This window comes from Rhinatrema bivittatum, chromosome 1 (assembly GCF_901001135.1).
Source record: "Rhinatrema bivittatum chromosome 1, aRhiBiv1.1, whole genome shotgun sequence".
Taxonomy (NCBI): Eukaryota; Metazoa; Chordata; class Amphibia; order Gymnophiona; family Rhinatrematidae; genus Rhinatrema; species Rhinatrema bivittatum.
This window is the reverse complement of record NC_042615.1, coordinates 86,077,821-86,104,122: the sequence shown is the minus strand read 5'-3', so window position 1 is coordinate 86,104,122 and position 26,302 is coordinate 86,077,821. Positions and strand designations below refer to the sequence as shown.

At 45.0% G+C, this 26,302-nt stretch overlaps 1 protein-coding gene across 1 annotated transcript in view; it reads left to right on the top strand.

Annotated features, from left to right (window-relative positions):
* Positions 1-26,302, top strand: part of DDX60 (DExD/H-box helicase 60) — a 444,355-nt gene that overhangs the window by 226,757 nt on the left and 191,296 nt on the right. Inside the window, 1 exon segment of the mRNA XM_029604155.1 lies at positions 15,797-15,949. Within this exon segment, the coding sequence (XP_029460015.1) occupies positions 15,797-15,949 (153 nt within the window).

The following is a 26,302-nucleotide window of genomic DNA, read 5'->3' as shown; positions in this document are numbered from 1 at the left end:
GATCCAGCCAGTCTGCCCAGTTATTCCTGTCCAAGCTGTAAGGATATATTTCTGCTGCCAGCTACAGAAACTCCAACATTCAAAACAATCGGAGAAAATTATTTTTCAGTCAATGCACAATTAAGCTCTGGAGTTCATTGCTGGAAGATTTGCTTAAGGCATTAGCATAACTGGGTTTAAAAAAGATTTGAAGAAGTTCCTGGAGGAGAAGTCCATAAGCTGTTATTAACCAAGTAGACTTCTAGGAGAATTTTAAAGGCCTGTGCATGCCTAAACCGGATGCTACACGCACAAGTTGGGCATTGCGTGCTGAGTGGAATTTAAAAGCCACCTGAGGACGCTTGTATCTCTTGTTGCGCACACAAGCCAAAAGTTTCTAAACGGGGGAGGAGCATGGGCATGGTCTGGGCGAGGAGTGGGCATGTTGGGGAAAGCCAAAAGAATTATGTAAGCCCTCCTTAGGGGTAGATTTTAAAAGGAGCATGTGCGGCGTACATGGGCGCGTACTACCCGGCGTGCGCACATGTACGCCCGATTTTATAACTTGCGCGTGCAAGTTATAAAATCGGGGTCGGCACGCAAGGGGGTGCACAATTGTGCAACTTGCGTGTGCTGAGCCCTTCCTCCGTTCCCTCCCCCTAACCTAACCTTCCCACCCCTTCCCCTAACCTTTCCCCCCCAAAATGTTTATCTTACCTTTTGCACCTGCCTGCTGGCCCACAATCCTCCGACACAGCGGCAATGGCCACTTTGTCGGAGGCCTCTGGCCCTGCCCCTGCCCCACCCCGCCCCTGCACCACTCCCGGACCGCCCCTTTAGTAAAGCCCCAGGACTTACAGCCTGGTTATGTGAGTAAATCCTCCGAAAATCTGGCCCTTAATGTGCAAGTCTGGTACAGATAAGAACATAAACTTATTTGTGCTCTTTGGGGCAGGAGCCCAGGCTAATTGTACTGCTTTCCTTCCCTCCCAGGATGTAGGTTCAATAGACTTGGGGATGAAAGGAGTTCTCTCGGTGGCTAATTATCTTTAGGTATCCCTAGGAGAGGGGTACTTTTCTATTCACTTTGAGCTAGAGTGCCAAATAATGCTAGCGTGATTGTATTAGTGTCCAAAAGATAATTCTTTACTGAAGACAATAAATGGGAAATAGCATAACTTTTTGATCCACATTAGCACAGTATAATGTCTGGTTACAATTTCTTCCTCAATCTGTGCAGGAATGACTTTGACCAGACCTGGGGAAATCCTACCCTCCCAGGCATGGGAGAGTCCCTAGGTGAGCAGCGTGTCCTTTGACACCTGGCAAGAATACTCTATTTCTGTTTCTGCACAAAAAGATAAATCTCTTTCTCTCCCCATGGTTGATTGAAGCACCGGATGGGTCGCTTCACTGATGTTAGGCTTTGCTTTTTACTGACAGTTAGTTGATTGAACCCTTCTTTGCTCTTACTGCAGTCCATAGATTTCTTTTTTGAATCCCTGATGGGGGGAACCCTTGGAGCAGGAGTTTATGTGCTCCAAATCAGGCAGAAAGGGCAGTCAAAACTTCCTCCTGAATGTTTAACTTAATCTTCTTAAAAACTGAAGATGTCATCGGGGTTGCTTCTTATAGCAAGTCACTGTCACCCCCTTCCTCACTGAGGCTATGGGGGGCAGGTCTTCCCTAACCTGCCCGGGTCCAGACCCAGGGTTCCCCATTCTTTGGGCCCAGAAGCTAAACAGGCTCCAGCAAGCCTTAAAAGTTCAAATTCCAAAAAATGCACTCAGAGGGATAACTCCCACCAGACAGGTTGTGTACTGGTTGGGAAGAAACCCACCTGACTCTGGCCAGGACCACCAAACAGGGCTTTCTTGGCTAAACTGTCTTTTTTGCACCACGATGCCTCCCCCCTTATCTGCCGCCTTTATTACCACCCCAGTATTGTTTGCTAAATTTCGTATTGCTTCCCGTTGTACCATATACCATTTATAAGATGAACTTGACCATATAAACCCATGGAAATATTCCAAATTTTCTATATCCTGCAGTACCATCTGTATAAAAGTCATAATTCCAGGGTCTCCCGGTCCTAGAGGTAACCAGTTTGATTTTGGATGAATAATAGAATGATCATTTCCAAAGCTTCACCAAAATACAATTTAATTTGTTGTGTCCAAAAGAAGCGAAAAAGATCAATTCTAGTTTGAAAAGCACTATAGAGACATTCTGGCACATAAGAAAGACTATCTTCTGTTCTTCAGTCAAGATAAAATCTGAAAGATTAATTATCGCTGTTGACTGCGGATTTGTGATCGGGTTGTTGGACCGTCCCAATCTTGGTTCATGTTCGATTTAAGGGGCCCTCCCAGTCTCTTGGGCGTGGATGTGAATAACTTCTCCCCCCTAAATTCTTGTTGTATCTCTGAAACCCTAAAACATTCTTCTGGGTTTGTGGTGCACTGGACCCTCCAGCGTAACCATGAGGTCCCCCTTTTTCTTCATCACTTGACATAGGGGAATTATCTGAAGATTCTTAAAACGTTACCCGGAGACGCTTAGCAGTGGTTTGTCTATGGCGGAATTTAAGCTCCAATCCAGTGTGGTTTCAAGATTGTGGATATCCCACTTCTGTGATAAAAAAAAGTGTACAAAAGAGCTTTGTTCGCAAATAGGGAGTTATTGTTGAACTATAACAATATAAAAAATGACTATGGACTGACTTGTGTCTTGCACTATAGTCATCATGTGGGAGAATTAAGAGGTATTTTTAAAAAACACTGGCCGATTTTGGCGCTCCATAGAGAATTCAAAGAATTACCCTGGTTCTCATTCATGAGAAATAGAAATTTATGGGATCAACTTATTCATGCATGTTTACGAACTGAAGAAAATACATTGCAACAAGAACAGCTGACAGGCAATTATCCTTGTGGCACTTGTGAAATGTGCACGTTAGCTATGAGGGAATCCAAGTGGCAAGATCCTGGTTTGAAACAGGCCATTTTTTTGAATAATTCCACCAATTGTAATTCAAATGCAGTAATTTATGTACTATAATGCCTGTGCAATCTTGTATATGTGGGGTGTTGTTACCGAGCGCGCAGGGCGCGGTCGCCTCCATAGCAGGTGGTGAGCCCTTGGGCCACGGCAAGACTCAAGGAGGAGCCCCAAGCCACACCGTGGGAGGTGAGCCAGTGCAGGCATGGTGAGGCTGGCAGGAACAGAAGCAGGGGGTAAGGAGCGGAGTCTGACCCTCAGCCGGACCTGCACGCCCATGGCAGCCAACACTGGGATGTTGATTGATGAACGGTCCTCCGACTGTTCCAAGCCCTTTCGGACCTGCCGCTGGGTACAGCAATGGGCGGCAGGCCGGACAGAGGCGAGGGCAGACAGAGTCCTTAGAACTGAAGACATCAGACGGGGACTGAAGCAGACATCCAAGACAGGGCTGAAACAAGACATCAAGGCAAGGGCTGAAGCAGGAAACGGGCACTGTCTCTCAGGGCGCCCTACACAGCCAGCACGGCTGGACTGGTCACGGACTACCCTGTCCTACAATCGCGGGAGCGGACACGTGCAGGAAGGAGGAAGCGGTGGGTTACTGCACTCCTGGCAGTCAAGGCAGGGTAGGTTGCTGCACTCCTGGCAGCCTAAAGCAGGTTTTGCTGCACTCCTGGGAGCCTAAAGCGGGTTTGCTGCACTCCTGGCAGCCGAAAGCAGGAAGGAAAGGCAGGAACTGGATCAGGCACTGGATCAGGAACAGACATCAGGCAACATCAGGAACAGACATCAAGGCAGAGACAGGACAAGGCGCCATCAAAGCAAGCAAGACCACGGAGGACCTGGATCGAGGGAGAGGTACAGACGACTGTAATGCTCAATCCGAAGGCAAACTGGAACTGAAGAGGAAGTCCTTTTATACAGCTGATGTGGGCAACTCCCTGGGAGGAGTTCAATTGGACCGCCCCTCGCTGGCCCTATAACTGAGACGGAGAGCTGCGGGCCGGCCCCTAGGGAGAAGGGCGTGGCCGAACAGGAAGTCCAAACGCAGCCAAGCAAGCCACAGGCAGGCCTCAGGAGAGTGTAAATGAGTAAATGTGTGGGGCTATATGATTGAGAATGTATTTGTGAGAGAGAGTAAAGGAACAAATGTGTCTGTGTGTATGTCTGTGTGTGTGTATATTGAGCATATATGTGTGAGAGAGCAAAGGAGCATGTGTGAGTGTGTGCATATATGATTGAGCATGGATGTGTGATTGAAGGCAAAAGACCACGTGTGTATATAAATGATTGAGAATGCATGCATGCATGTGTGAGAGCAAAGGAGTGTGTTTGTGTGTATATGAGCATGTGATAGAATGAACGAGTATGTGTGTGTGACTGTGCATGTGTGAGAGCAAACAAGACTGTGTGTGTGTGAACATGTGTGAGAGACAGCAAATGAGTATGGGGTAGATTTTCAAAGCAGCACACAAGAGTCCATGTGTGTGTGGCTCCCGGCACGCACACATGGACACGACGATTTTATAATACGCGCAGCCAGTGCGCATGTTATAATATCCATTGGCTGCGTGCCCATGCACACACAGATTTTAAAATCAGTGCACACTGTTTCTTGTGAACCAGCATGATGGGACCACCGTCTTGAATGTTGGTATATTAAAAAGTTAAATAAATAAATAAATAATGTGCAGGCAGTGCATGCAGGGGTGTGAATTTTAGTATATAAAAAAGTTAAATAAATAAATAAATAAATAAATAATGTGCAGGCAGTGCATGCAGGGGTGTGAATTTTAGTAAATTACGTGAGGCGACACAATCGAGCCTCCCCCACATCCCTCCCAGACCGCTCCAATTACGGAGTGGACTGAGAGGAAACTTTCCTAACCCTAACCCTACTCTTCCTACCTCTTCCCCTCTTCACCCCAACCCCTAAATCTTTCCTATCCTGTTTTTTGTTTGTTTCAGAACTTACTTCAGGCCCAGGGCTGAAGTAAGTTGTGGTACGTGAGTCATCAGGACAGCACAAGATGGCGCTGTCTCGGCTTGCCCCCGCCCCTCCGGCCCACATCTTTGGAGAGGCCCAACACTTGTACGCATATCAGGCTTTACACTTATGGCCAGGCCCATTTTAAAATACACATGGCACTCGCAAGGCCCAGCCATGCGCATAAATCTTGATTTTTGTGCGTGCAGGCCTTTGAAAATTTGGCCTTATGTGCATGTAGGATTGGGCATGTAAGAAAGAATGAGCTTGTGTGAGTGTTTATGATTGAGCACATGAGAGAGAATGAGCATGAATGTAGTTGATTGAGCATGTGAGAGAATGAGCATATGTGTGTTTACTGAAGAGGATGTTGGGTAGATACCCGTTCCAGAGAAGGTTTTCATGGGTAATGATTCAGATGAACTGAAACAAAGCATGGTGACCCTAGAAGATGTAGTAGGCCTGATTGACAAATTCAAGAGTAGTAAATCACCTGGTCCAGATGGTATACATCTCAGGGTTCTGAAGGAACTAAAAAATGAAATTTCAGATCTATTAGTTACAATTTGTAACCTATCATTAAAATCATCCATTGTACTTGAAGACTGGAGGATGGCTAATGTAACCCCAATATTTAAAAAGGGCTCCAGGGGCAATCAGATTTGTAGATGATACAATATTATTTATAGTACCGTATTTTCCGGCGTATAAGACGACTGGGCGTATAAGATGACCCCCCCCTTTTTTATACATATTTTTAAGAAAAAAAATAATTTTACACTCAAACAGGAGCAACCCTATCTATGAAAAGGCAACACTACAAATACCATATATCAGGCCCTAAAAACCAATACACCTCTTATTAGGAAAACAGAACTAGCAAGCAGCTATAGATCCCCACACAGAAATAATCGTAAAACTATACTAATAAGCAGAATAAATGTTTCAAAACAGCTATGAACAGAATAACATCCAACAATTTAAAAACTCGTAATTATTAAAAATTGTCCAAATATAAATAAAATATTTCAAAACAGCAGACACATAATATAACACCCAATAATTAAAATGGCAGTCAATCAAGAAAAGTAAACTTTAAAAGCTGCCTTTACTTACCCTCTCCAGAAACTCTCCTACTCCTTTCCCTTGCAGGCAAAGAGCACTCACCAGAAGCAGCAGTGGCTGCTGAAGCTCTGTCCTCACAGTCTTCTTCCTTAGGGCCCACAACCAGTCTCTGTCTCACACAGATCAGTAACTTCCCTAACTAGTATCTCTTCCTCACACACACAGCAGTCACCTCCCTGACCAGTCTGTCTCTCTCTCACATACACACACCAGTCACCTCCCTGACCAGTCTCAGTCTCTCACACACACACCAGTCACCTCCCTGACCAGTCTCTCTCAATCACACACATGTTCTGCCACTTACAGACAAGCTCACATATACTCTGTCACTTACAACCACTCACAAACATACTGCCACTCATGCACCCATTCTACCACACACACACAAGCTCGCACTCATGCACCCAGGCACCCATTCTACCACACACACACAAGCTCTCACTCATGCACCCAGGCACCCATTCTACCACACACACACAAGCTCTCACTCATGCACCCAGGTACCCATTCTACCACACACACACAAGCTCTCACTCATTCACCCAGGCACCCATTCTACCACACACACACACAAGCTCTGACTCATGCACACAGGCACCCATTCTACCACACACACACAAGCTCTCATGCACCCAGGCACCCATTCTACCACACACACACAAGCTCTCACTCATGCACCCAGGCACCCATTCTAAAACACACACAAGCTCTCACTCATGCACCCAGGCACCCATTCTACCACATACATACAAGCTCACAACTTCCCTAACTAGTATCTCTTCCTCACATACACATACCAGTCACCTCCCTGACCAGTCTCTCTCAATCACACACATGTTCTGCCACTTACAGACAAGCTCACATATACTCTGTCACTTACAACCACTCACAAACATACTGCCACTCATGCACCCATTCTACCACACACACACAAGCTCGCACTCATGCACCTAGGCACCCATTCTACCACACACACACAAGCTCTCACTCATGCACCCAGGCACCCATTCTACCACACACACACAAGCTCTCACTCATTCACCCAGGCACCCATTCTACCACACACACACAAGCTCTCACTCATTCACCCAGGCACCCATTCTACCACACACACACACACACACAAGCTCTCACTCATGCACCCAGGCACCCATTCTACCACACATACAAGCTCTCACTCATGCACCCAGGCACCCATTCTACCACATACAAACAAGCTCACAACTTCCCTAACTAGTATCTCTTCCTCACACACACAGCAGTCACTTCCCTGACCAGTCTGTCTCTCTCTCACATACACACACCAGTCACCTCCCTGACCAGTCTCTCTCAATCACACACATGTTCTGCCACTTATAGACAAGCTCACATATACTCTGTCACTTACAACCACTCACAAACATACTGCCACTCATGCACCCATTCTACCACACACACACAAGCTCACACTCATGCACCCAGGCACCCATTCTACCACACACACACAAGCTCTCACATGCACCCAGGCACCCATTCTACCACACACACACACAAGCTCTCACTCATGCACCCAGGCACTCATTCTACCACACACACACAAGCTCTCACTCATGCACCCAGGCACCCATTCTACCACACACACACAAGCTCTCACTCATGCACCCAGGCACCCATTCTACCACACACACAAGCTCTCACTCATGCACCCAGGCACCCATTCTACCACACACACACAAGCTCTCACTCATTCACCAAGGCACCCATTCTACCACACACACACAAGCTCTCACTCATGCACCCAGGCACCCATTCTACCACACACACAAGCTCTCACTCATGCACCCAGGCACCCATTCTACCACATACATACAAGCTCACATGGAGCCTCTTCTCATAGTTTGGCCCAATAAACCTGGCCTCTGCTTCTCAGCCACCTCTGGCCTGACCTCCAGTGGCATGCAAATTCTCCCAGCCGCCTCCAACGGTGCGCAGGGTCTCTCCTTTCTTCGGTCCCGCCGGCGGCGGCACGCAGGTCTCTCTTCTCTTCGGCCCTGCCGACCTGGCCTCCCACGGTGGCGTGCAACGTCTCTCCTTTCTTCGGTCCCGCCGGCGGCGGCATGCAGGTCTCTCTTCTCTTCGGCCCTGCCGGCCTGGGCTCCCGCGGTGGCGCGCAGCATCTCTCCTTTCTTTGGTCCCGCCGGCGGTGGCACGCAGGTCTCTCTTCTCTTTGGCCCTGCCGGCCTGGGCTCCTGTGGTGGCACGCAGCGTCTCTCCTTTTTTCGGCCCCACCGGCGACGGCATACAGGTCTCTCTTCTCTTTGGCCCTGCCGGCCTGACCTCCAGCGGTGACGCGCATCGTCTCTCCTTTCTTCGGTCCTGCCCCTAGGGAGAAGGGAAGCACAAGTGGGGCAGTGGAACACCGGGAGCCGCGACACACTGGTTGAGAACCGCTGCCCTATAAGACGATACCCGGCGTATAAGACGACCCCCGACTTTTAAGAAGATTTTCAGGGCTTAAAAAGTCGTCTTATACGCCGGAAAATACGGTAGTTAAATCACAAGCAGATTGTGATAAATTGCAGAAGGACCTTGTAAGACTGGAAAATTGGGCATCCAAATGGCAGATGAAATTTAATGTGGATAAGTGCAAGGTGATGCATATAGGGAAAAATAATCCATGCTGTAGTTACACAATGTCAGGTTCCATATTAGGAGCTACTGCCCAGGAAAGAGATCTAGGCGTCATAGTGGATAATACTTTGAAATCGTCAGCTCAGTGTGCTGGGGTAGTCATAAAAGCAAACAAAATATTAGGAATTATTAGGAAGGGAATGGTGAATAAAACGGAGGATGTCTTAATGCCTCTATATCACTCAATGGTGAAACCGCACCTTGAATACCATATACAATTCTGGTCACCGCATCTCTAGAAAGATATAGTTGTGATGGAGAAGGTAGAGAAGGGCAACCAAAATGATAAAGGGGATGGAACTGCTCTCCTATGAAGAAAAACTAAAGAGGTTAGGGCTGTTCAGGTTGGAGAAGAGATGGCTGAGGGGGATATGATAGAGGTGTATAAAATCATGAGAGGTCTAGAGTGGGTAAATGTGAATTGGTTATTTATTCTTTCAGATAATAGAAAGACTAGGGGGCACTCCATGAAGTTAGCATGTAGCACATTTAAAACTAATCAGAGAAATTTATTTTTCACTCAGTGTACAATTAAACTCTGGAATTTGTTGCCAGGGGATGTGGTTAGTGCAGTTAGTGTAGCTGGGTTTAAAAAAAGGTTTGGATAAGTTCTTGGAGGAGAATCCATTACCTGCTATAGCCACTGCTATTGCTAGCATCAGTAGTGTGGGATATACTTAGTTTTGGGGTACTTATCAGGTACTTGTAGCTTGGATTGGCCACTGTTGGAAACAGGATGCTGGGCTTGATGGACCCTTGGTCTGATCCAGTAAGGCAATTTCTTATGTTTCTTATGACTGAGCATGAGAGAGAGTGAACAAGCATGATTATATATGATTGAGCATAAGAAATAGCGAGAAATTGAATGAGCATGACTGTGTGAGCGTATGACAGAATGTGTGAGACAGAACAAGCATTTGCTTGTGTGTATGATTCAGCATGTGAAAGAGTGAATGAGCATGTGTGTGTTAGAGAGAAAGGAAAATGTTTGTGTGCAACAATCCCCTCCCTTTTCCCAGTTAATCTGCGACAATCTCAGGGCATCTGGAAATCAAATGTTCACAGGTATGGAAAGCATAAGATTTTGAAATCCTTATTAGTTTTAATTATAGGATGTTATTTGATGTATGTGCTGTTTTGAAATATTTTATTGCCATTTGGAAAACTTTTATATGAGTTTTTAATTATTGGATGCTGCTCTATTCATCAGCTGCTTTGAAATAATTTTTACTGTGGTTTTACTATTATGATTGATGGTTTATATTTATTGATTTGGTTGATGTTTTATGAGGCTGGTGATGATTCTGTTTTTTCTTTGGTTCACTGAATACAGTGTCTTTTAATTCTGTATTGAGTGAGAGTCTGTCTGTGTCCTACATGTGTGACCGAGATGAGGTTCAGTGTAGGGATTTATAGAAGTCTGGCTTGTTTTGTTTTCCTAATAGGAAGTGTATTAATATTTTAGGACCTGGTGTAATATTTGCAGTGTTGCCTTTTCATAGGTTGGGTTGTTACTGTTTGAGTGCTGGCAGTTAGTATTGTTTTATAATTGATGATTTACTATATTGTAATTGCAATTGTTTACTCATAGCTTTCCCAGGGCCAAGCTCACACCGAAAATATGTTACCATAGGCCTAATATGAGTTCCAAGTATCTTTTTTTACTCTTTTTATAGGGTTTTCTGGTTGGCAATAACAGTAGTGTATGTAAATATAATATACATGTATAAGTGAAATTTTTACCCTAGAAAGTCTATTTTCATGTGAAATTTGTTATAAGTGTTGCGACCCCAGTCGCTTACGCAGCGACCAGGGCCCTTACCTTCCCCGCGGGTCTCCTTCCTGCGCTGCGACCCGCGCAATTCCGGGCCGGCCTGGCCGCATGGCAGCGGCGTCCTCCTCGTGGGGACGCCGGCAAAGCCCGAGGATAGCTCCGCCCCCTGCAGGGGAACGCGCGCGCGCGAGGGCTGTCCTTTTGAGCTCCCAGCACCCGGATGTGCTGATCCGCCCTCCTTCTGACGTCAGCCCCGGAGGGGGATTTAAACCCGCAGCTTTCTTCTTTGCTTTGCCTTGCAACGTGGTCACTCCTTGGAGAGAGTTAGTTGCTGCAATCCTGCGTTTCTTGATCCTGGTTTGTCTCACGATTCTGCCTGCCTGCTGCCTGTCTTGATCCTGGTTTGTCTCACGATTCTGCCTGCCTGCTGCCTGTCTTGATCCTGGTTTGTCTCACGTTTCTGCCTGCCTGCTGCCTGTCTTGATCCTGGTTTTGCTTTACGTCTCTGCCTGCTCGCTGCCTGCCCCGACTCTGGTTCGCTTCTCGGATCCACTGCTTGCTGCATACCCAGACTCCGGTACGCCTCCTCGTTCCTGTCTTCAGCTGCCAGCCCAGACTTCAGTCCGCCCTCGGTTTCCCTTCACGCCTGTGACTCTCCTAAGTCCCAGCGGTCCAGGTCCCTACGGGCTCCTCCTGGGGGGACCTCGGACTTCCAGGGCGAAGCCACCTAAGTCCTAGCGACCCGGGCCCTAACAGCTCCTCTGGTGGGGTCACGGGTTTCCAGGTGAAGATCCATCCCTCACTGAGTGTGTCTGCCTTCCGACCATCCCATCTTGCCGATCGGCCCAAGGATCCACACCCGGAGCACAACAATAAGTGCATAATTTGTAATTGTGTCTGGGGAGGGCAAGACTAAAAGAAGGGGGGGGGTGCAAGTCTGTAAGCTGCACTTAAGGTGCCTAATACCCATATACTGGCCCTAGGGAAGGGTGTAAGTTATGATTGGTTGGAAGATGACTGTGGAAGATGAGAGAGGTGAAAAGGGATGAAGGAGGATTTGGGGGTAAGGGGTTTTCAAGAGAGTTGTTGCAACTGTTGAGGGGAACGACAAGGAGGCCAGAGACCTGAAGATGGTAAAAGGAACAACTCAATGAGGGGGAGATGGAGGACTGAGAAGAGAGAGTTGCAAGGTGTATGATTCACACAGAAAACTGGAGGGAGAAAAGGGGATGAAATGTAGATGAGTGAATAGAGAAGCAGATATAAAGAGAATGAAGGAAAAGAAAAGGGAAAGATCAGTATTATACAAAGATGTATAGAAGGAACTGAAGAAGACAGGAAGAGAGAGATGAAATGTAAAATGTAAAAAACATGAGACCTGGAAAAGGATTAGGGAACTAATAAGAGGAAAGCAGTATAAAGAGATGAAGACCAAAGTGATTAGAAAAATCAAATGTCCAGACAGCCAGAGTAGAAAAAAGCATTTTATCTTTATGTTAGTGAATGGAATATATCAGCTTTGGGAATGTGTGGCTCATGATATCTTCTATTTTTGCACACTACAGGAGGAAATGTATTTCTGTTTCTCTTTCTTTGGTGTTGCATGGCATACAGAGTCTGGCTTCTTGGGGTTTCCAATTCAGTTTTTGAATAAAAGCTCATAATGGCTCCAGGATTCCCTTACTAGATCCAATTGAGCTGGAAGCCCAAAGGAGCAAGAGGAAACTGCTGAATCAAAATAAAAATCAAAGCCCCCTACATGTAATAGAGGCTCCCAGCTTGTGGTGTTTTATGTTGTGTTCAGGTGAGGGCACACTTTTTCACTTGGCAATAGGTACCTAATGACCTGGCTACGGCTCTGGTTGATCCACTTCAGAAAAGAGCCTATTGCTATAAACACTAACATCCAACAAATGTTCTATAGTTTTGTGGCTCGAGAAGACAACAGGAATTACTTAAAATTCCTATGGTACTGTGACAACATCAGCAAAGACATCATTGAGTACCGTATGAGAGTGCATGACTATGGTGACAGTTCATCACCAGCCATGGATACCTATGGACTCTGAAGAATATTGCAAGAAGGAGAAATGGAGTATGGTGCACATGCCAGAGAGTTTGTGGAAAAGGACTATTATGTGGACTGCGGTCTCAAGTTCATGCCAACAGAGGAAGAAGCCATTGACCTGCTGAAAAGGACACAACATGGGGAGTCTCCCGACAAGTTCTTAATCAATTACATATTCCATGTACTTATACCTCAGTTTCTCTCACTGCAGCACAATACAGAAAAATCTGTGTCTTTTCAGTTTCTTCAGCGAAAGCCATAACTGCAGTGGCCTACTTGAAGATATTGGACATTGGACAATGAAGGAAGCTTCATGTGGGATTTATACTTGATAAGGTATAATTAGCAACACAGACTAGCCACACCATCCCAAGACTTGAATTATGCGGGGCAGTATTTGCAATGGAAATTGCTGAACTGGTGATAAATGAAATAAATTTGCAACGTGACATGGTACTGGGTGACATGTAATCAGAATAGGAGGGATTTGTTTTACATATATGTGAGCAACATGGTTAAACACATCAGAAAATCATCCCAGGGAGAGCAATAACACTATGTTCCCACTGAACTGAGCCCTGCTGACCATGCCACAAGTTCATCTCTGCAACTCAGCTAATGTAGACTACATGGTTGACAGGGCAATAATTTCTTTGGATTTGTGATGAGACAGCACCAAACTTAACAGTCTGCTTTGAATTTGTAAATCCTGAACTGGATGCAGAGATCCATCCTCAGGTGACTGCTCTGGTTTACATTGTTTCAAGTAAAAAGCAACTACTAGCACACCCCTTCAATTGGGTTTCAAGAAGGGCAATGCTTGTTCTGACCACTTTGATGGTTGTAGCCTTAGTCATCATCAATGCTAGGCCCTTGGTTCCTGTATCTACAGACCCAGAGTCTGGCAACCATCCTTACTCAAAAGACTCATATGAATTTGGCACTACCTGGAGAGCATATCAAGACAACACCCAGTGGAAATGGGAAGATCCATAAAGTTGAAATATGGACTGCCGTACAAACGATCGTAAAGGATTTTATTAGACCAGTCACTGAAACAGTGCTTCTCATGGTTCATGGAGAAGCATGAGAAATTTGGCCTCCTCACATTGACTGCAATGTTTACTTAAAGAAAAGTTAAACATGTAATCTTACGATTCAAGGTGGGGAGGTATTTATTTATTTATAGCAGTCTTTCTTATTTTTTTTCTTATTATTTAATTTTTATATACGAAGTTTCATGAGAACATATCATATCAGTTTACAATAGTTAACAAATATTCATTTAAAAATATTTGCATTTTCAAAATTAAATGAAGGAAAGATACAAAGTTTCATAATAAACTAATAAAACAAATAAAATAGTAAAATAATTAAACTAAATTTAAACAGTTAAAAGGAGAACAGTAAGAGCAGAGATAATATAATTAACTAAATATTTTTATTAAAGGGGAATATAATCCTTAGGTTAAAACTCTTGGAAGGCTTGTTTGAATAGCCATGTTTTAATACACTTTTTAAATATTTTCATGTCAGATTCCATCCTTAGTTCCTTGGGTAGAGAGTTCCACAGCTGTGGCCTGGCAATGGAAATAGCCCTTTCTCTCACATTATTTAAATGAGCAATTTTAGGAGAAGGAATGGGTAGCATCCCTGTACCTACTGATCTTGTAATTCTAGATGGGATATGAAAATGTAATTTTGAAGTTAACCATTCTATCGTTTCGTTGTAGAGGGTTTTATGAATTCGTGATATAACTTTATGTTGAGCTCTGTATTTAACAGGTAACCAATGGAGATCCTTCAATATTGGCGTAATGTGATCAGAAATTTTAGTTCCTGTCAAAAGTCTAGCTGCTGATTTCTATAATAGTTATAATGGTCATGCCACATTCACTGGTAGGCCCAAAAACATTGTTTCTATTACAAATTCTGTGTTCATCCTTTTATTCTGCAGTTTCCTTCTTTTTGTTATATTACCAACTGATGGTCAGCCTGCATTTTCACTGTTCCTGCAACAGGCTTTAAAGGGTTAATCTCTGACTTGGAAGCAGGGGTTTATTAGTGTTTTTCTCTGGCCAGGCTTGGCCTGTATGATTCAGGAGATAATCTGACCAGCCCTGCAAAGAATATCCTTATTTTACTTGGATTTATTTCTATGCCTAGATTGCGCTGGTCATTGCAATCTCCAGTTTGTGCACAGTAAGACTTTGTTTGCTTTGCCTGTTGAACTTTGGAGTTGAAGAAACAGCCTCCTCTGTTTGCGAGTAAAGACTGAGTTATGCTATCTGTTTAAATTGAGCATAGGAAAGGTGTAGCAGAAACAAAAAAAAAATGTGCATACTTTCCCTTTGAAAAATATTCAAGACACACTATCCACACAAATTTACACCTGTTAATTTGTGAGGATAGTTTTTTCGAGGAAATATATCTGCATACTTTGGAAAATTCTAAATTACATACATAGTTCTAAATCCCTTACCAACTCCATCCTTAGGAACTCCTCTTGTCACTGCGGGTAAAATATATGTATAGAGACCCTATGCATGTACTTTTACTTTCATATTGGTGAGCAATTTTCTAAAGCCCATTTCCATGGATAAAACCCTCTTTTACCAGTAGAAATGGCTTTGAAAATTACCCTCGTAAAAATCAATGTCATCCCTGTGAAACTTTCAGATACAGTTCACAAACAAGAGTTTTATCCTCTTGCCATTGAAGGAGTCTCAGGCTTGAAACTTTTTTCCCTGAAGTTGCTTCCTCCAAACTGAAATATTGGCAGCCATATTTCACACCTCATACTAACCTCCTGCCCATTGCTTGCTGCACAAAGCTTGTTTTAAAATATCTGCATATTGGTCAAAGTTAATTAGCAGCCATTTGTGACGATGGTAGAAGTGGTATAACATAGTTTAAATGATTAAACAACCTATTTTATATGACTTCTAAAACTTAAAATGCTGGCTATTTAAAAGTGGTGAAGCTACATGAGCTGATGATATATTGAGCTGATGATACATTGAGCTGGTTGCAGTAGGACTGTTCGAATGCTTAATGGGCATTTTATTAATTTTTTGGTGCCTCTTCAAATTACATGCATGTTTAATATTTAAAATATATACTTTTTTGGGTGGGGGTTGAAAATACAATTTACTTTATAAAATAAATGTTTTTAAATGGCTTTTTTAAGGTTCAACATTAAATTGGTAGAAAAACTAGCTGAAAATGCATGCACTTATCTGCAGAAGAAGCAAGAAAATAACCAAGCACAGTTATCTTTGATCGAAGAAAACAAATTAGCTAATAAACTAAAAAGGGATGAAAATTTCACCGAGAAGGGGCAGTCTGGGTAAGTATTTTATATCTTTCACAAAACTCTTAGATTTTTTTTAAAAACTTTATTACAGTATATACATTTCTCGATGTTCTTAGGATACTAAAAACTCCAAAAGGAAGTGGAGTTTTTATAGAGAGAGTAAGGTGCTCACACACAGTGAGAATTAATCGAAGACAATCCTTTATTCATATTGTATAGTAAAAATATGTCGCCCGACAGGATTGTGTTTCACAATCAAGCTTCATTGAGAAGGACAGGGTACTGCAATTAAAATACAAAGAATAAAAATATTCAGAAAGATCCCAGAGAGAGGGATAAAATACAATATACACCACAGCCACCCAAACCAAGGAAGGCTTACCGAAGAAATCAGGAGAACCTGTATACCTGTAGAACTGAGAGTTTTAACATAAGACTGACTGCAAGCAATTACAGTAGTGAATAGCTGAAATGCTAAAGTAAGTTGAAACTTGGAGCCAGAATGCACACGTGAGAACTCACAACCAATGGAAACACAAAGCAGGAAACGGGAGGCAGGGAAGTGGCAAATTAGGGGTAGGGAACGGGGTGGGTGGCAGGATAAGGATGGGCATGGGGAAGGGTGGGAAAGGGGAGGAGTAAGGGAAATGTAAAAAGAAAATAATTATAGAATTAGGACAATCAAAATAAGGAAAAAACAGTAGAAATATTTAAAATTATGAATACTAACATTGGCAGGCAATGTTATAATCCAAAGGCAAAAACTATAATGTTTAAAAAGGTAGAGCAGCAGTAAGAATAAGTTAACACAAATTCAGAGTGGTATGCCAAGGTAACAGTTAGAGATACAGAGTGGAAGGAAAGAAGCAAGGCTTGAGATAATAACTGCAATCAAGAGTTGATGAAAGGAGGATCAGTCCAGGTCTCGGTTCAGACTATGAGGGTATAGGGATTTCAAATGGAAGATCCAGTGCTGCTCAATCTGCAACAGATTATCATAGTTGCTGCCCCTCGGTCCTTGACTGTGTGGTTCGTGAACGTCAATGGAATATAAGAGGAGCTTCCACACAAGACCGTCTTAGTTAACTGCAATGTTCGAGAATATGTGTGCGTATCTTCCGATTCGTTTTCCCAATATATAACAGGGGGCATGGGAATAAAATGATGTATATAACACCTGTAGAATTGCAATCCAAACAGAAACAGAGACTATAGACCTTATGGGTAGTAGGGTACCTAAAGTCCTTGACTGTAAGGGATAGGTGACTGTGGTAACTTGTGCAGTAGCAGTTTGGAAACAGACAGATGAAAATGGAGGCAGACTCTGGCTGTTTCTTAAGTGCAGTTTATTTATATTGGAAGACAAACTCAAAGCATCTTTAGGACTCAAAGCAATTATTACAGCTCACCTTAACTTCAGGTATTACTCAGTACACTAAACATTATAGGTTTATGTATGCATATAGTGGGTCTCTTCCTGCTTCTTGGGGCCTGTCTAACCCTTCCAGACCCTGATTTCTTAAATTCTGTTGAGGGGTCCTCTCTTTACTCAGGATTCCCTGTGTGTTTGGATTTTAAGGAAGAATGGGCAAGACGGCTTGCCTGATCTTTTAAGGTTATCAGAGGGAGTTTTCTGTATACTTCCACACATACTCTTCCCCTCAGCTCAGCCTTGCCAGGATGAGTATCTGCCTCTACCAGGGACACCTCTCTGGACAGGAAATCTGCATTGGCATTTTCCTTTCCTGTTCTACGTCTTATTTGCTAGTTGAAGAGCTGTATAGCCTAATGGTTAGAGCAGTGGGCTATAAACCAAAAAACGAGGGTTCAAGTCCCACTGTTGTTCCTTATGGCCTTAAGCAAGTTACTTTCACCCTCCATTGCCTCAGGTACAAACCTAAATTATAAACCCTCTGGGGATAGAGAAATACCTAGAGTACCTGAATGTAATCCACTTTGAAGTACTGTGAAAAGCAGAATATACAAAATCATCACCCTCAGATTGGACTCCTTATTTCTGTTTAGCAACAAGAGCAGTTAGTGGCCTGTTAAAAGTGTGAACTGCCATCCCAACAGGTAGTAGCACAAAGCCTCTAAGGCCCACTTGACTGCCAAAAGCCTCTTTCTCAACTGTTGAGTACCACTTTTCTTGTGGCACTAACTTCCAGTGAATATATACCACCAGATGTTCTTGACCATCCTTTTCTTGCGCTAAGATTGCTCCTAAGCCAATATATGAGGCATCAGCCTGCAACATGAAGGGTTCAGTGAAGTCTGGATTTTTCAGGACCACTTCAAAGCACATCACATCTTTCAGAGCCATGAAGGTCCTTTCTGTTTCATCTGACCATTGGACTTTCTCTGGTGCTTTCTTTATCAACAGTCTTGTGAGAGTCTCCACCTTTTCTGAGTAATTGGGGATAAACTTCTATAGTATCCTGTAAGGCAGGAATGCTCTCACTTTTGATTTTGTTTGAGGGACTGGCACCCGGCTGATTGCTATGATCTTCCAGGACTGCAGATGGACCTTGGCCTTCCTTAGGGTGTAGTCTCCCAGCAAGCACTTCTTCAGGTCAGTCATTAGTCTTGCTTTCCTCAGACTGGTTAGCACAGCCTGGAGTTGGCTTAGAAGTATCTTCCAATCTGTGCTGTGTCTTCCAAGTTGGTGGCTGCGTAATATTGATGTGAGCGGAGCAGGCATATTGACCAAACACTGAAAAGTTGAGGGGGCACCATGAAGTCCAAACGGGAGGATGGTAAGGTGGTAAAGTTCCCCTGCCATTGAGAACACAGTCTTTTCATTCACTTCTGTCAATAGAGATACCTGTCACTACCCTTTTTAAGGTCCAGGGTAGAGATGAACTGGGCTAATCCCAGACGCTCAATCAGTTCATGCACTCATGGCATCAGGTACACATCATGTTTTGATACCTCATTTTCCCTTTTAAAGTCTATGTAAAACCTTATGCTTCTATTTGAATTCGGCACCAATTGTATGGGTGTGGACTCCTCTATAACCCCAAGCTGGAGCATTTCCTTCACTTTGGTCTCAATGACATGTCGCCTGGCCTCCGGTAACTGATAGGGATGTTGCTGTATCATCATTCCAGGAGGTTTAATGAAGTCATGCTGGGTGGGTACACCCTGGCAAGCTTGAGTAGATCTCTTTGTTTTGCTCTATCAGCTATTTTAAGTCAGCTGTGCTGTGGGCATCTGCTCCCCGAAAGGAACATGAGCTTGGTCCACTTCAGATCTGACCTCTAGGTCAAACTTCCCTTCTTGCACTACTCCATACTCCTGTGTAACCCATTTCTTCAGGAGGTTTACTTGGTAGATTTGAGGTTTGTTTTTTTTTTCATTTATCTGGTGTAACTATTTGTAATCCATGGGCCCTGTTTTATCCAAAACTTCATACAGTCCTTGCCAATGGGCTAACAACTTGCTTTTTGAAGATAGGAAGAGGACAAGGATGTGGTCCCCCAGCTGCAATGCTCATTGGACCATGGGACAATTGTAAGCTTGACCTTGGGAACTCTGACCTAGGCAGACCACCTCCTTAGTCTTTTTTAGGTGATCCTGCACTCAAAACATGTAGTCAATGAGTTTCTGCCCGGGGTTCACGTTGTCCTCCCAAGTATCACAAGCTATGTTCAAGATTCCTCTTGGACTCCTCTCATACAGTAGCTCAAAAGGGAAAAATCCCTCTGAGCTCTGTAATACTTCATGCAAGGTAGTAATACGTCCCAGTTTTTGCCATCTTCATCCACAAATTTCCTCAACATTTGTTTGATTGAAGTGCTTGAACAAGCCATTGGTCTGTGGGTGATACAATGAGTTCTCACAGGACAAGCAGGATGGTAGTCCTCACATACGGGTGCCATCGACGTCTTTGCGGCCATCGACGCCCGCTACTCCCCCTCAGGATCGAGGGGATCGCAGGGAGAAACATCGCCGTCGACATCATAGGACTCGGACCGTCGAGGGAGCGAAATCATCGACCTTGCCACTGTCCGAGCCACCGTCAAAGAAGCCCCATCCAGGAAAGGCACCGACCATTCCTGTGACCAGGTCACTGAGGCCACCCTCACCCAATCGGGGTTTGGGAGTCGCAATTCCACCTGTAAAGATGGTCGCTCCGACTGTGCCTCCGCCTCCCTCTTCTGTCACGGAGCCGGGGCTGCTTGCTCCAGGTGTCCGGGAAGGACTGGACCGGCTGTTCCAGGAGGCCATCGACAAGGCGATGCAACGACTCCAGGTCCCTTTGGCACCGACACTGGCACCGATTGTGGAACCGGTCATCAACCCGGTTCCAGCAGCGCTGGCACTGCTGCTATCCCGGATGGAGGTGCTCATAACCGCCCTTCCACGGGTGGTTCCTGGGTCTCCGATGGCTCCGGTGCGCTCCCCATTGACAGCTTCATCGGGAGGAGAAAAACCGTTCTGCATTCCTCCTTCGGGAGTTTTCCCCAGCCATCGATGCCAATTTGTCCCTCGCCACCGATTCATTCATCGGGGGCGATACGTACATCGGCACCATCGACGTCTTCGATACCCGCACTGATGCCCTCCAGGCTGTCCTCGGTGCCCCCCGGCGATTCCTTCGATTTTCTCGGAGCCTCGGCCGGGGCCTTCAGGTATCCAACCCCCTTGTCGTCCTACAGGTCAGTCTGTTGATCCTTATGACACCTGGGGAGATGATACTTCTTCAGACACCGATTACTTACCTTTACCTCCCTCTCCTACTGAAAGTAGAAAGCGTTCTCCTCCAGAGGACCTTCCTTCCTTACTTTTGTGAAGGAAATGTCTGACTTGGTCCCTTTTCAGCTTCAGACGGAGCAGGATGATAGGCACCAAATGATAGAGTTGCTCCAGTTCCTGGATGCCCCTAAAGTGATCACTTCTATTCCCATTCATCAAGTTCTTCTTGACCTCCTCAAAAAGAACTGGGAAAACCCTGGATCCATTGCCCCAGTCCATAGAAAAGCTGACACCACCTATTTAGTGCAGTAAGCCCCCAGCTTTCAAAAATCTCAGCTCGACCACCACTCAGTTGTGGTAGAATCGGCTCAAAAGAAAGCAAAAAGGATGAAGCCTCACTTATCTATCCCTCCTGTTAAGGAACACAAGTTCCTAGACAGTATTGGCCGACGAGTGTTCCAAGGGGCCATGCTCATCTCCAGAATTGCTGCTTACCAGCTGTATATGACCCAATACAATAGGGTGATCTTCAAACAGATACAGGACTTCTCTGAAACCCTGCCTGAACAATTCCAAGACCAGCTTCAAATCCTTGTCAGCAAGGGATTTGAGGCAGGGAAGCATGAGATAAGAACAGCTTACGATATCTTCGACACCTCTACTAGAGTGTCTGCAGCCGCCATTTCGGCAAGACGATGGGCCTGGCTCAAATCTTCTGACCTTCGCCCAGAAGTACAAGACAGGCTATCTGACCTACCATGTGTAGGGGACAATCTGTTCGGTGAGCAGATCCAGCAAATGGTGGCTGAATTAAAGGACCATCATGAGACCCTTAAACAGCTCTCATCGATACCTTCCGACTTTCCCTCAAGACAGCCCTTCAGAAAGGACTCTAAGAAGTCATTTTTCCGTCCAAGGAAGTACTATCCTCCACCAGCAAGGTCCCGAACTACGAGGCCTTATCAAAAGCCTCAGCCTCGCCAGGCCCGAAAGCAAAAGCCACAAGCAGCTCCCCAGCCGGGGCCTGCTTCAGGTTTTTGACTTTCACTTGGAGAGCAGCAGCCTGATTGCTCTGCCAAGCATACCAGTGGGAGGTCGATTGTGCCACTTTCACAACATATGGCAATCAATCACAACCGACCAATGGGTGCTAGCAATCATTGCTCAGGGTTACCACCTAAACTTTCTTGCTCTTCCACCGGACTCACCACCTTTGCAGGCATGGAGAGTATCTGACCACTCTGTCATTCTGGAGCAGGAGGTTTCCCTTCTTCTCCAGTTAAGAGCAATAGAACCCGTCCCATTCTCGCAGCAAGGCCTAGGGTTCTATTCCCGGTACTTTTTGATCCCCAAAAAATCCGGGGGGGCTTCGTCCAATTGTGGACCTACATGCTCTCAACAAGTACCTCCAGTGGGAAAAGTTCAAGATGATTACCTTGGGCTCGCTTCTACCTCTTCTACAAAGAGGAGACTGGCTCATTTCATTTTTCATTTCATTTATTAAAATGTATTAATCGCCTACCACAAAAGAGGCCTAGGCGATTTACATCATTAACATACAAAATAAAAACATAAAGAATAACAAATACAATAACACACAAATTGCATATGTTTCACAGAAACAAAAATAATCAATATCATATGGATAGACTCAATAATCAATCATCCAAAGTATGTATCGAAATCCTCACATCTATAAGAGTGTTTATTCTGCTGATAGCGCTCTAGAATATGTTGAATGCACATTGGAGTAGGTGCTCTTTCAATAACTGTCTGAAATTTTCCGCATCATCTAAAGACCTGAGCTCGAATGGAATGAGATTCCATTGTGTTGGCGCAGCAATGGAAAAAGAGGTCTCACGAGTACTATATAAATGTGCTTGTTGAACAGAAGGAACTTGTAGCAGATTCAATTGAGAAGATCGTAAACATCTTACTGGTTTATAAATGCGCAAAAGGGCATTTGGCCAGTAAGAGGAATCTGAAGTTAACAACTTAAAAACAACCATAACTATTTTGTATGTAATGCGTTCAGGTATTGGCAACCGATTCAAACTATACAGAACTGGAGAAATGTGATCACGACGCTTCGAATGAGATACTAGACGCGCAGCCGAATTAAGTAATAATTGTAAAGAATGTAATGTCATGTTAGGAAGACCAATAAACAGACTGTTGCAATAATCTAAGTGAGGAAAAATGATAGCACGAGTTAAAAACAGGAAATCTCGATCAAACTGCAAATGCCTTAATCCTGCAATGAGACGAAGCTTAAAAAATCCACTTTTGATGCTTTCTGGACCTCCAGGATGCATACACACACATTGCGATCACTCCAACTCATCGCAAGTACCTCAGGTTTTTAATAGGCCCAAAGCACTATCAATATCGAGTGCTTCCTTCGGCCTAGCGTCTGCACCACGAGTCTTCATCAAATGCCTCGTAGTTGTAGCAGCTTTCCTCAGGAAAGAAGGTGTGCACATCTACCCCTATCTGGACGACTGGTTAATCAGGGCTCCAACCCAGCAAGCCACTCGGTCATCCCTCGATTTCACCCTACACATTCTAATTTCTCTAGGATTTCTTGTCAATTACGGGAAATCCTATTTAATCCCATCTCAAAACTTGTCGTTCATTGGGGCAGACTTGGACACTTTACAGGCAAAAGACTTTCTACCTCGACAACGAGCGCTAACACTCATGGCCCTCACTCACCAGTTGCAGTCTTAACATACAGCAACAGCTAGCCAATTCCTCGTCCTGCTAGGACACATGGCATCCTCCGTCCATGTTACACCAATGGCCCGTCTGGCCATGAGACTCATGCATTGGACTCTGAGGTCACAATGGATTCAAGCTGTTCAGCCTCTGTCGACCATTGTCCACATCACCAACTCACTCCATCTGTCTCTCGCCTGGTGGAAAGATCAGACCAATCTCCTCCAGGGACTGCCATTTCAAGTGCCAGATCCTCAACTCATTCTCACCACCGACGCTTCCAACCTCGGGTGGGGAGCCCACGTGGACAATCTACAGACACAAGGATCTTGATCTCCAGAGGAAGCCAAACATCAAATAAACTTCTTAGAACTTCGAGCAATGCGATATGCTCTCAGGGCTTTTTAGGAACGCCTATCAAATCACATCATCCTGATTCATACGGACAACCAGGTGGCCATGTGGTACATCAACAAGCAGGGAGGCACAGGCTCCTTCCTCCTGTGTCAGGAAGCTATGCAGATTTGGGCGGAAGCGCTCTCCCACTCGATGTATCTCAGGGCCACCTACTTGTCGGGAGTGGACAATGTCTTGGCAGACAAACTGAGTCACGTCTTCCAGCCACACGCGTGGTCTCTCAACCCCTCGGTAGCGATCTCAATCTTTCGCCAATGGGGATACCCCCAGATAGACCTATTTGCGTCCCCTCAGAACCACAAAGTGGACAATTACTGCTCCCTCATTCGGATCGAGCGCTCTCAGCCCAGAGATGCATTCTCCCTTTCGTGGGCAACCGGTCTGCTCTATGCATTCCCTCCACTTCCTCTTCTTTCGAAGACTCTCGTGAAGCTACGTCAAGACAAGGGAACCATGATCCTGATAGCACCTCACTGGCCACGCCAAGTGTGGTTTCCCATACTCCAGGATCTCTCCATCCGCAGGCACATTCCCTTGGGAACGGACCCGCATCTGATCACTCAAAATGACGGATGCCTACGCCATTCCAATCTTCAGGCCTTGTCCCTGATGGCATGGATGTTGAAAGGTTAATCCTTCAACTACTTAACCTTTCAGATTTGGTTTCTCGTGTCCTGTTGTTTCATGGAAGCCTTCCACAAGAAAATCGTATTCCTATAAATGGAAAAGGTACACATCATGGTGCACTTCGCAGTCCCTTGATCCCTTTTCCTGTCCAATCCCAAGGTTTTTGGACTATCTCTGGCATTTGTCAGAGTCAGGTCTAAAAACCTCTTCCATTAGAATGTATGTCAGTGTGGTAGCTGCCTTCCATAAAAGTGTTGGGGATGTCCCTATATCAGTACAACCCCTCGTAACACGATTTTTAAAGGGCTTGCTCCATATCAAGCCACCTTTACGTTCTCCGGCCTCTTCTTGGGACCTTAATCTGGTTCTTGCTCGGCTCATGAAAACTCCATTCGAGCCTCTTCACTCCTGTGACCTAAAACATCTCACATGGAAAGTGATTTTCCTTTTAGCTATCACCTCAGCTCGCAGTGTTAGTGAGTTACAGGCCCTAGTTTCCTATCCGCCTTACACTAAACTCCTGCAGGACTGGGCGGTACTCCGCACTCACCCTAAGTTTTTACCTAAGGTAGTTTCGGAGTTTCACATTAATCAATCCATCATACTAACTACATTTTTTCCCAGGCCCCATTCCAATCCAGGGGAACAGGCTCTGCATACCCTTGACTGTGGGATGGGCTCTAGCTTTCTATCTAGACCGTACACTTGCCCACAGGAAGAGCACTCAGTTATTTGTCTCTTTCCATCCCAACAAATTAGGGCAACCTGTTGGTAAGCAGACTCTCTCCTCCTGGTTGGCGGAATGCATATCTTTTGCTACCAGCAAGCAGGCATTCCTTTTCAAGACCGTGATACAGCACACTCTGTGAGGGCTATGGTGACTTCAGTAGCACACCTAAGATCGGTGCCGCTTCCTGACATTTGCAGGGCTGCCACCTGGAGCTCTCTCCATACCTTCGCAGCCCACTATTGCTTGGACAAAGCCAGAAGACAAGATTCCATCTTCAGCCAGTCTGTCCAGCGTAACCTATTTCCAGCGTGACATACCAATAGCCTTCCGCCTGCCCGGTGGGGTTCAGGATGCCCTCTACCAAATTCCACCCCAGTTGTTGTGCCTGTTGCACACTGTTGGGTACATTTGGTGCATGTTCGGACATCCTCAGCTCGGTACTCACCCATATGTGAGGATTACCATCCTGCTTGTCCTGTGAGAAAGCAAATGTTGCTTACCTGTAACAGGTGTTCTCACAGGACAGCAGGATGTTAGCCGTCACAAAACCCGCCCGCCGCCCCGCGGTGTTGGGTTTGTAACGTTTTGTTGTTTTATTTTTTCAGCACTGTCTGTAGCTATCAAATAAGACTGAGGGGGGACCCCTGCTGGCTGCAGGGTTGGTGCCATGCTGGGCATGCCCAGTAGGGGCCAGTCAAAGTTCTGGAAACTTTGACAAAAGTGTTCCGTGATTGGGCTCCATCCTGTGATGTCACCCATATGTGAGGACTAACACCCTGCTGTCCTGTGAGAACACCTGTTACAGGTAAGCAACATTTGCTGTATGCAGTGTTTTTACGTTGAGCAAGACACAGAGTAGTTTCATAATCTTGGAGATGAATGGGGTTCCCTGATCTGTCAGGATCTCCTTGGGTAGCCCAAGTCATGAAAAATCCTCCATTAGGGCGGAGGTCTTCATATTCCATATCGGGACTGCCCCTGGATATCTTGAGGCATAGTCCAAAATGAGGAAGTTGTACTTATTTCCTAGAGTAGATCTCTCTAGTGGCCCCACAAAATCCATGCCCACTCTTTCAAAAGACGTTTCATTATGCGCATTGGTTTGAGAGATGTCATCCTTACATCGGCAGACTTTGTGAGTTGGCAGTAAGGGCGGGATTGGCAATACAACTGGACCTGTTTATGTAATC